Genomic DNA, 12,657 nt, shown 5'->3' on the forward strand with positions numbered 1-12,657 from the left:
AAGAGAGGTATTGTTATCCATGCTCTCTGGTTCGATCGGAAATGTACGCGTAAGGTGGCTTTATTGATGCCCTTAAATGCAAGAGGATTTCCAGAATGGTACACAAGCAGTGGTTTTAATCTGTAATCTCCCGCTGCATTAGCCTCAAGCAAGAACGTGGCTCTATTTTTTGACACCTTGAAACCTGGCATTGTGGCCAGACCATTGCCTTATACAAGGGAATAATCACCTCCTTATCCCTGCTAGAAAAATTCCTATATATCATTGACAATACACCATGAGCTACTCTTGCAGCCCGTCTGCGCTGCTCAGAGAACTTCATATCTGCCTGCACAACCACCCCCATGTCCCTTTCATTCTCTACCACTGTCAGTGTAGTACCACAGAGTTGATACGTTGCTCTGGTGTTGCTGTTTCCCATGTGTAGTGCTTTACATTTGTCAATGTTAAACTTCATTTGCCACCTCTCAGCCCATCTGCTCAACCTTTCCAGATCCTGTTGCAGCAGCAGCATAGTGTCAGTAGTGTCCTTGACAACCATGCCAAGTATCGTCTACAAACTTTCTTACTTTTGTCATGTGGCATTGGTTACAGCTGGATAATTTGGTGGTAATCTCACCTTTACAGAATCGTACTTCGAATAAAAAAAAAAAAACTTTCTCAACAAATGAAAAGGAAGAATACCAAAACTAGTGTCTATTGAGCACACAATCTTAGTGGATTATGCATGGTATTTTCTGTGATAAATAAGGAGAGCTACAGACACCTAAGAGTAACCTTGAGGGCATATTAGTAAATTTGGTTTGACAAACTAAAATTGGGCTTGACAAACCCAGGGTCCTGAGCTGGTTATCATCATTCTTCTCTTTCTTGCTTTTTTCCTACTTCTGACTCCCTCCCCCCCCCTCTCTCTGTACAAATTGCAAATCTGTCCTACTATGGAATATTGTTCGCACATCTGGGGCGGTGCCTCCAAAACCTCTCAGGCTTCTAGATTCCATTCAGAAGAGGGCAGTTAGGTTAATTAATGACTCATCTTTAACAGTCTCTGCACTAGCTGTCTCATAGACGTACTGTTCCTGCTGCATGCCTTTTCTACAGATACTTCTCGATGTCTCTTTCAAAACAGTCCGAACACCTGCCGCCACCAGCCAACATCCATTTACTGTCCAACTTCAAACTCACAGAACCAACTTTTCATCTTCCTCGTTTATTCATTCAACTACCATTTTCTGGAAAAACCTTCCTTCTTATGTATTTCCTGAAAATTACAGTCTACAGAAGTTCAAGTCCAATGTCAACAAATATCTTCTTTCGTCTTTTCAACCTCCAACTCAAGCACGGTACTAAGTACTATAGGTTCTAATACCTCTCGTGTTTGGGGTTTCCATAAAAAAAAAAAAAAAAAAAATTTATGATTTCAAGAAAGATACATTGACAAATATGCTATTGCAAACTCTGCCCTCTTTGGAAATGCTGAGTCGAAATTTTGTTTATAACAATGGCTCACTGTTTAGAATTGGCTGTTAAGGGCATTTCAAATAATTAAAAAATATGTTATAATGTTTATTACAGATTATTTGTTAGTGAAAATAAGAAATTTTCAGACTTTTTGAAAAAAAAATTCAAATTTTTACATAGTTTTACTATGTTTCTGAAAAAAGAAAAAAAAAAAAAAAAAAAAATGGAGAAAAACTGTTGCGACAAGATGGAGAAGAGGTAAAATTGAGTCAAAAAGACAGATTCTTGTGCACATTATTACAATTAAACAACTATATTATTTAATTACTAAACTTTTAAATGAGTGATTCCCAATAGGGGCTCCATTGCCCACAGACAATTTTAAAAACTTGTGGGTGTTTGGTTTGTTTCAATGATAGTGATAGACCATATCAAGTTGAACCAAGTCAAATCCAGCTTAGTGATCTCATTATAATTGCTGTTATTTGGTTTTTTTTTTTTTTTTTTTTTTTAGGAGCATTAGCAACTAAGGCCATATTGCTCTGGGGATATGCAGTGGTCATTCCCTGACCTTTCCGCGTCCTCCTTATTTGGTGGTGATGGGTTCGAATCCCAGTCTAATCAAGAAGCATGTGCTACGCACTGCTGCTCCTGCCCACCTGGCTATGGAGGCACCCATTATAAATATATTATAATAATTGCTTGTTTAAAATAAATATATATATTATATAAAATTTATTTCATTTAAGTATATTTATATCATAAATACATATTATTTTACAAACCTTTATATTTCCTTATCTATCAATGAAATTCTTCTGCAGTTATGATATGAACATACTGACTAAATCTTATCCATATCTATGAATTTCTTGAGGCTTTTAGGTTATAGGAATATCATGTTATACAGATTAATTATAGAGTACACAGGAGTTTTTCTAGCATAATATAATTTGTTTTAATTTGACAGAAAAACCTTAAAAATTCATGGATATTTCATAGCACTATTAACATATTCATAAATTTTTATTCATTGCAAATTTTTCCCCCACTAGTTTTATAGAGGAAAAATATATGAAAAGGGCATTAGATAATAATACCTATTAAAAGGGGTGGTGCTCAAAAAAGGTTGGGAACTACTGTCATAAATTAGAAAAACTAGGTGATCAAAAACTATCTAGTTTTGTAATTTAGCAATTTCATTTATTTGTGCTATAACCCTAAGACATTTACCTCATCATCAACTGAATTACCACACGCACCTTCAAGTTCTGTTACCTCAGTATTCTGAGTGTTAATCACACTTGCTTTTCTTTTTGACTCTGAAAGAATCATAAAAAATTTGGAATAATAATACTGCAGTGGCTTTCTGATGCTGTTTTCATAAATTTAAATCATTCTTTGAATGTTTTAACAGTTTAAAACTGAAAAATTTCCTGTTTTGTTAGAGATATAGTACTGTTATTGAAATGTAAGCTATTTTAATTACCCAAATGTTATGTAGCTATGATCATCATGCAAGTTTAAAATTTTTTGAACATTCTTATTAGAAAAATTTGTTGATAGGTTAGATTAAGTGCTAATAACACCATTTATATTTTTAAAAATGTTAATCACTTCATCAATAGAATTTTAAATAAAATGTACTAAAGTGTACAAATTTTATTTGGTTTTAGCTACTGCAGTGTCACTCTAAAATTAATGTCCTATAATTTTTTAGAAAGATATTTATTCTGCTGCACTGTTACTTCTCCAATGCATAACTAGACAAGTATGCAATGTCTCCAAATGCCTTCTATGATCACTTCTGGATGATACCAATAGCCTCCTACTAATACGCTAAGGATTTATTAACAGAAGGGTGCTACAGCAACACCTGTAGGAAGATAATGTCATTACCGAAATAAAAAGCAGAAAGGTGTATCTATGCAGTGTACAAGTAACGATGCTGTATAATAAATAACTTTTTAAAAAATTGAGGAATGTTACTTTTGGAGTGACCATCAATTTTTTTATATATAAAATGAAAACAGTTTTGATTAAGTAAGAAACAAAGTTTCAAATTAAAAACTGAAGTTAGACAGGTATGCAGATATAGTAATGTGATGCTTTCAACAAGGTGCAAATTTCCAATCTCAGATTTTTGAATTATGAGGAAATTTGTGTATTTTATTACCACTTATGATAAAACAAAATACTTTTCAATGATTGGGAATAAACCACCTCAAGTATAGCATATTCGGTACTTGACGTGCCTAGCCTCCCACCAATAAGGCTAAGAAGCACTGAAACAGGCATCGGGGGAGGGGGGGCACAACTAATAAGTAACATTATACTTCTCAGTAGTGCAGCATAAGGAAATTCACTGTGCTAGCCTTACAATCTGAGAGATCAATGCCTTTTCACAACCCTTTACATGTTTTTTTTACCTGTGCTATTAAAAATAATGTAAATCCTACCATACATAATTTTTTAAGGTATATTTTCTCACTCAATAAAAAATATTTATTTACAACAATTCTTTATGGTAAGTTCTGTTTAATGTCAATAACTTTATATAAAAATAAAGTAACTGTATATAAAAATAAATTAATATAAAATATGAATTTATTTTTTAAAATACTTTCTTAATGAGCTAAGTTACTTCTATTAAAAAAATTAATATGAGAATTATTTAATAGTTTATTACAAAGCTTTCTTTCTTTAGTTCTTGAATTCTCAACCTGGACCTTACAATTGAGGTGGGCCCCATGTGGAGTTTAAGGGTTATTGCAATGCTACATTCTTTGTTTCTTTTGTTTGTCAAGGCTCAGAAAAAATAGGGCCTCAGTGCACAAAATCCTTCTTTATATAATTTTTAGGAATTTATAAATGCTGAAATTAATTTTATTAGATATTAAGGTTCAAATTTTCATGCTACTCTGCATCTGTAATATGATTTGAAAGGAGACCAAGGTTTTCATAAGTTTATGGAATCTTTTATTTTAGAGGCTTTTCATTTTATGTTTATTCTATTTCGCACCTTTCATATTTGCTAGGTACAGAGAAAAGATAGTCTAAGACAGGAGTTGGCGAACTTTTTTTGGAAACGGCCAGATTGTAAAATTTTTAGGCTCGGCGGGCCAGGTAGCAAGCTCGAAGATATTTACATGGGTAATTCTACTCAGAGCAACAACAAAAAAAAAAAAAAACAGGTTCAAAATCTTTTTATTAGGAAGTGATATTTTACATAATATTTATACACATGCTAACACTTACAAAAAATGAATAAAATATTTCCATTTATTAATAAACGTATTATAGAACTGGTTAATTTTGTTCTAATGCGATGAATGTAATTGTTTTTTTCTGAGATAATATTTCATCATACTGGAGTTCGAAGTTAGTACTTCCTATCATTAAAGTTGTTTGCAAATGGTCATCCGTTAATAATGATCTGTATTGCGATTTTACATATTTCATTTTTGAAAATGTCTTTTCACATTGGTAAGTATTCCCAAATACAGATATAAATCCCCGTGCATATGATTTTAATTGACCGTATTTATCTTCCAAAAGATATTTATAGAATTGGGTTAGATCCGTTTCTTTAAACCTAACCTTTAGCATATCATCATTTTGCAGATCAATCACTTCCAATTGAAGGTCTGATGGAAGCTCCTCAATTGTACAGCCAAATGGATTTTGAAATATGGAAATGTCTTTTGCACTTGCATCAAGATCCGAAAAACACTGTTGTAACTGTAGTTTAAGTTCAGAAAATATATCCGCCGCGAATTTTTTTGGGAATGGGGATTTCGCTAATATTTGAAATTTTTTACAGCATGGAAAATGGTCAAACTTGGTTAATGTGATTTGTGTTTCAAACAATGCAAATTTTTGACGATATGACTTTACGATAGAATACGTTCATATATGAGCACTGTTTTCCCCTGTAATTTTAAGTTAAATTCGTTAAGATATCCCACGATGTCTGTAGCAAATGCTAATTTCCATAGCCATCCATTGTTAGATAATAGTGGTTGTGGGCAGTTTTTCTCATTTAGAAAAATTTCTATTGCTTCTCTGAGTTCAAAAAATCTCAATAAAACTTTTCTATTGCTGAGCCATCGAACTGCTGTATGGTAGGGCAAATAAGGATATTCGGCTTCAGTCTCTAATAAAAAATCACGAAACTGATGAAGGTTAATAAGTCCACGAGAGCGAATAAAGTTAACCGCTGACAACAATGAATTACCAGAGGTTTTGAACATTTAACTTCCTCACAAGCCTTAAAAATTTGTTCAATAACACATGACAGATTGAGGAGTTTCCCACAAAGAGCCTGCTGGTGAATAATACAATGAATTACCAGAGGTTTTGAACATTTAACTTCCTCACAAGCCTTAAAAATTTGTCCAACTAATCCTTTCCCCGTTCCACACATATTTTTACCACCATCAGTTATGACACATTTTAACTGATTCTATTGCAAATTGTACTGTGTTAGTATTTTCTCGACTTCCTTGAAGATATCTTCTCCTGTAGTTGTTCCATGCAGACTATTCATAGAAGCTAATTCTTCAGTAACCGCAAACTCAGTATTGACTCCTCGAATAAACAGCAACAATTGGAAGCTATTGTGTCATTACATAATAAACATGATACTTTGTCATTTATTTCTATGACAAAATAATTCACACTCCATTCAGCTTTAAAAGCACGACATTCAAAGTCCACTTTTCTCTTCATATTTGGTCTTGAGGGTGACATGGAAACGGTGAGTAATAAATAAAAGGGGGAAAAAAAAAAGGATCGCAGAGCGCCGTGACAGGCAATACCACGTGCACCTCTAAAGCAAAACTGAGAGAAATGCTGGCAACACTTGTTCTACGGTAGACAACAGAATGCGAATATGCGACGCCAGTAGCGCCACATGCGGTCATTATTCTCAACTCTACTATCGGCTATTGCAGCACGTAATTTGATTTATTTTTAATTTTTTTCATGTAATAAACAATATTAAACCGCAGATTAAAAAGAGGGGGCGGGGCAGATTTGGCCAGCGGGCTGTCGTTTGCCGACCCCTGGTCTAAGATATGTGCCCTTTCATCAGTGATTTTTTAAATATTATTTCGAAATCAATAAATGAATGCAGTGTAGTATAAACATGTACATTTTTAATTCCTTGTAAAATAATAAGAGGAGTTGATAATAATATTTGTAAAATATTATTATCAACGTAGAACGTATTGAGTATTACAGCTCTGATTCATACTATCTAATTTTTAATTCCTACATTTATCTTCCTTCTCCTGAAAATTTTCTTGAGTTTTGTTAGAGATATGTCTATAAAAGGGTCTACAATTCCAATGCTTGGAATTTTAGACACTTTTGTGAACACACAACACCTAGTGTTCAGAAGAAATGTCACACTGCCACTAATTTTAGAGGAGAGAATAAAAGTAGCAGAGGTCCTCAAGTCTCCAAATGGGCTCTCCAAATTATACACTTCCTTGTTGGTGAAAGGCTCTGGTGATTTCCTGCCCTTTTAAGTTGATGGCAAATTATATCTTAGTCAGAATTTCCCCCAAATGTGGTTACAGTAGGAATTACATGATGATTGGTATGGGCAGTCAGGAACACAACTGCAGAGAAGCCTGTGGAAAAACCAATTTACAAGAAAATAGTGAAGACATAATAAGGCCAGAAAATTAAAGTCCATCAGAGTTGGGAATGTATTAATATTTTCTAATGAATGTATTGTGAAGCCATGTGGAAAAAAACTCTGGTTTAATAGGATACCATACTGATAACAGCTCAGGAGAGTTACAATTAGAAATAAGTTTTTCAATGTTGATATCATATTTACAGTTTGTATCTCACACTGGAATATAGTGAAAATTGAGAATTATCTCAATTTTCATTATATCCACTGCAATGTAGGTGTCCAGTAATATGCAGGACGTCTGTTATGGAAACACACTTTTACAACCATTTTTCTGGCTCCGCAGTGCTATGGAGAAATTCACAGTAAGAAGCATCTGTCACCATTTCTCTATTAATGGAATTGCACCATTATAGGACCATATCTATCCTAAAATACCCCATCATTATCTTCACAGAAGATGGTTTAGATGGCTGTAGGGAACTTTTGAGCTTCTACTGCATCCTTGCCTCTTGCTCTTTGAGACAAAATGATGTACAATTTGAAGTGATGACACACCTTTGAGAAATATCGTCTTCATTGATACAGTCCTCTGACAACTCTCAGAATATTGTGCAGAGACACTGTTTCTCATGAGTGTTGGTTGACTGCGCTGAGATAAGTTCAGAACACAGTTCAGACCACTTGTACAGGTCTTTTGATGAAAAGTGGCTGTCATCATGCATGCATTCCATGTAGAATATGGTGGTGGTGACAGCCATTTAATTTCTTTGTAGTCGGCAGTTAACAAATATTACCAATCTTTGCTATTTCATGTCAATAGATTGTTTACTTTAACTGCCAACTACAAAGAAATTAAATGTCAGTTGTTAAGTTGTAGCCAATTATTTCTAGTAAAGGATGTGTTGAAGCAAAGTCTCTAAAAAAGATTGAGCAGTCACTAATTTTTTATGCTATTTAATAAAACAAATCTTCAAATGTAGAAAGGTTCCCGTGATGTTTCAGATCGTCAGTATATTATGTGCCATATCAGATCATCAGTATATTATATTTTAGATCATCAGTATATTCTGTCAAGTAAAGATTATTTATCAACAAATGGAAAAAGTGAAGGTAGTTCTTGGTGTAGTAGCAAAAGGAAATGGATATTATGCAGAAAGCATAAAAGATGACTGATGAGAAAAATTCTTGACAGGCTAAATAGTTAGATCACAAACCCTATAAGATTCAGTGTTGCCACTCAATGTGGAACCAGTGACCAGGTGAATACCTGATTAGTAATACCTATCAAAGAGGCTACTGTTTCGACAACAACAAAATTAGTTGCTATTTTTTTTTTCAGTGTTTACTGGCTTAAAATACAAAGTATAATTTCTGACATTGTGTGGGCTTAAACCTGCAATACAGAGAATTCCATATCTACATATTACCGCAAGGCCATGGCTAACCCAAAACCATTTATAGATATGATCTGCAAGAAAGGGTAGCATATTAGTTCCTTAATTAGACTATGGATAGGAGACTGGGATGCACTGTGTGTATGCACTAATGCATATAGAAGCACAGCAAAAACAGGATAAAAGGCAAATATGGATAAAGTTCAAGCTGGACTTCCTGGAATCATCTTCCTGTGATGATTGGTTTTGAGATGCCTCACTAATAATTTCTGTGTTCCAGATGTGACCTAGTTTAAAATAAGTTATGTAATGTACACAGTACATTTCTGGTGCACTAGATTTTTTTCCCCTTAAATTAATTGATTATTTCTTTTTCTGTAATTATAAAATTGTAGCAAAAAGTAAATATAGTTACCGTGTTATCAATTAATTACTAAGATTAAAACTTTATGGAACACTTACAAAACTCTATAGTTATGTTCTCTCAACTTACCTGTTCAGTTTAATTACAACTGTATAATATGTATTACTCTTCTCTCATTTTATTTTATTCTCTCTCTCCCCAGACAAGCAACACCATGTTCAAAAGATTTACATAATAATACAAGCAAAGCATGCACAGACTATCTAAAGATAACAATGCTCCATTAAAACAATGTTTAACCTATTAATTTTTTTACATACAAACTGTATGGAACAAAGAAAAACTGCTTGATTTATAATCCAAATTAAACAAAATTTGGGATGATTTGACAAATCTTTATAAAAGAATTAAATATAAATTTTCATGAAAATCTGTCCTGTGGGAATCAAGTTGTTACACGTTGATGCATGGATAGATGGATATGATGAAGACTAAGTGCTTATGCATATGTATATACAAATATATATATGCGAATGCTCACAAAATAGGCTTAAGAAACACTAATTTAAAATTACATTTTGGATCTCACTTAACCCTAGCTCTAAATGCAATACTATTACTGCTACTATAATGGAATTCTTTCTACATCAACGCTACTCTATTAAAATTTTGTGTATAAACAACAACAAAAAAATTACTCACCAATAACCTCAATTTTACCAGTAATAGGAACTGGAGAACTTCTTCCTGGGCTATTACTATTTGGAGTTCTATTAAAAAAAAAATAGAAAAAAAAAAAGGTAATAAAATAATCAAGCAGATTTAATTAAAAAGGGCAGTTCATTATTACTGATTGAAAAGCTATTAAATGATTTTTTTTAATTGTTAAAATACTGGTATATTTATTTTCCCTAGGATTCAAATTGCTCCACTGAAAGTAAGATTTAATCTTACTTTCAAGATTTAATCACAATGTTCAATTATATTACAGAAAAAGAAAAAAGAAAGAAAGAAATATTTATAATATCAATATAGTATGTTTAATTAAAGTTTTAGAACTTACTCTGCGGGAGAATTTTCAACTGGCTCCTTATTTGGATCTAAATTATATGGCTGGAAGGCAGGCAAATCCACTATATATATAAATTAAGGAAAATTTAGTTGAAATATTTCTTCATAAGAAAAATAATTCTATTTCGAAACACTAAAACTACATAACAATATGGGTTACAGTAATCTTAGTTTTTAAGTATGTACTAATTACAAACCAGATGATCATTATTTTTTAAAGATATTTAAATCTAAAGAATTATATAATTATGAATATCACACTGAATAATATGAAGAAAATCATTAGAGAATTTTAAGACCCTGTAATGAAGAAAATTTATCACTAAATCAAGCAAGAATTTCAGAACTTCTGTTCTTTTCAAAATAAACTGTATTTCAAAAATATAATAATAAAAATTTCCTTCAGATTATTACAGAAATGCATTGATTTTTAAAAGAGGAAATTTATGATAATTTTGCATTATTTTTACACAACGATGTACTCTCAAAACTCTCATTGTGTAATTCAAAAAAGTTACCAAACATTTATTTTCCTATTCTTTCACCTTATTTGTAGTATTAAATCAAATTTCATATCACTACCAAAAGATTCTTTGCTGTACTACAGCAGCACACAGCAACTGTATTTTCTGGACCATAAGATGCACCTAGGTTTCAGGTGTCAAATTTTAGGGGGAAAAAATATATTTTATTGCATATATTTGAAACATGAATTCACAAATGCATACTAAAGTGTAGACTGGAGTATTATTAACTCATTACTGCTACTATAAAATTCATTATTATCAATGTTGTGATCTGAATTTTCAAAGAAGCAGAATAACAAAGGTTAGTGTGTTGAAGGGATGGTGGAATGACACAAAAAAGAAACTTCTAGAATGGATTAGGGTTTTATTGACCTTCTTGGAAATAAAGGAAAAGTTCTAAAGTGGTATAAATAAGAACTCCCTAATATGCTAGATCAACAACAATATACAGTAAACTCCCGCTATTCGTGGGGGTTACGTTCCTGAGAAATGCCGTGAATACCGAATAATGGCTCCCATAATAATAAAGGGGTTCCATTCCAAAGTATGAAATATATAAGAAAAACTAGTCTAAAATTTTGTCTATGTATGTATTATATGTACCTTCATAATATGACTATGTACATATTAGGCCTAATTGGTTGTCAAATGAACTAATGAGACTCGTAACAGAGAAGAAAAATGCATGGGATGCATATAAATTATCAAGTGACTCAGAAGCCTATGGCAGATATAAGTTAATCTGTAATCAGGTCACAAAGGAGGTTCGGCAGGCGAAGGCAGATTACGAGAAATCCTTGGCAAAAGATGCTAAGAAAAACAGCAAGGATTTCTTTACTTATATAAACTCTAAAAGGAAGAGGATGAATCTGATTGGTCCACTTGACATCAATGGTTCGACTGTTGATGATCTTGCTCAGATAGCAAACAAACTGTACGAGTATTTTGCATCTATATTCACACATGAGGAATTATTAAGGTTTGAAAATGGCAGAAGGTTATCAAATTGTAGCAGGATACTTAATGATTTTGTAATAACTGAGAGCAAAGTGGAAGAGAAACTGTTGAAGTTAAACGTAAGAAAAGCACCTGGGGTGGATGGGATCTATCCAGTTATATTAAAGGAGGCGGCAAAGCAACTAAGCAAACCATTAGCCATAATTATGAGAGCATCCTTGGACTCAGGGGAGGTTCCCACGGACTGGAGATGTGCAAATGTATCCCCAATTCACAAAGGGGGATAGAAGGGTGACACGAGTAATTACAGATCAGTTAGTTTAACTTCTGTTCCGGGTAAAATAATGGAGTTGCTGGTTAAAGATGCATTGCAGGATCACCTAGACAAGACTGCAGCAATAATTCAGACACAGCATGGGTTTGTTAAGGGAAAGTCTTGTCTGACAAATTTGATAGGATATTATGATGTGGTTACAAAGGAACTGGATGCAAAAAATAATTTTGATATCATATACAGGCATACCTCGGTTAACGTTACCTCTGATAACGAAGCTTCGATATAACGAAGTCGGCAATTTCAAGCCCCATTTAACATAAAAAAAATATTCCAGTTTAATCACCTGAAATCTAAACAAACTGAAGAAATTAGGGAAACCTTTGGAGCTTCTCGTGGTTGGTTCGAGAAATTTAAAAAACCGGCCAGGATTCATAGTGTAAAATTAACAGGAGAAGCTGCAAATAAGTTTCCAGAAAAGCTAAAGGAAATAATTGAACGTGAAAATTTTCCAAATTTGGTGTTCAATGTTGACGAAAGCGGTTTGTTCTGGAAACGGCTACCAACAAAAAGCTTCATTTCTATTGAAGAAAAATCAGCTGCTGGGTTCAAAGCAGCCAAAGACCGTTTAACGTTACTCTTTGGATCAAATGCCTCTGGCGATTATAAATTAAAATTGTTATTAGTTTACCATTCAGAAAATTCGAGGGCGTTAAAAGATAACATAAAAATGAATTTACCTGTAATATGGAAAACAAATAGAAAAGCGCGGGTTACCAAGGGGTTATTTACTGATTGGTTTGTTAACCACTTTTGTCATGAAGTAAAACGGTATTGTCAAAAAAAACAACTTTGAAGAAAAAGCTCTTTTGTTGTTAGACAATGCTCCGGGACATCCTACTGATCTTAACACGTTGGACACATGCATTCCTGTCGAAGTTGTGTTTCTTTCAGCAAAC

General features: G+C 33.1%; 1 protein-coding gene across 5 annotated transcripts in view; it reads right to left on the minus strand.

Annotated features, from left to right (window-relative positions):
- LOC150084061 (protein deacetylase HDAC6-like) overlaps nt 1-12,657 on the minus strand; it is a 463,437-nt gene that overhangs the window by 19,814 nt on the left and 430,966 nt on the right. For all 5 annotated transcript variants that reach the window (XM_090375877.1, XM_090375876.1, XM_090375878.1 and 2 more), the window contains 3 exons: nt 9,933-10,002; nt 9,572-9,639; nt 2,695-2,783 (listed from right to left, as the gene is read on the minus strand). In XM_090375877.1, coding sequence (XP_090232003.1) covers nt 2,695-2,783; nt 9,572-9,639; nt 9,933-10,002 — 227 coding nt within the window. The remainder of the gene's footprint in view (nt 1-2,694; nt 2,784-9,571; nt 9,640-9,932; nt 10,003-12,657) is intronic.

The sequence above is a fragment of the Mastigoproctus giganteus genome, chromosome 6, assembly GCF_048544385.1.
Source record: "Mastigoproctus giganteus isolate SK-2022 chromosome 6, ASM4854438v1, whole genome shotgun sequence".
Taxonomy (NCBI): domain Eukaryota; kingdom Metazoa; phylum Arthropoda; class Arachnida; order Uropygi; family Thelyphonidae; genus Mastigoproctus; species Mastigoproctus giganteus.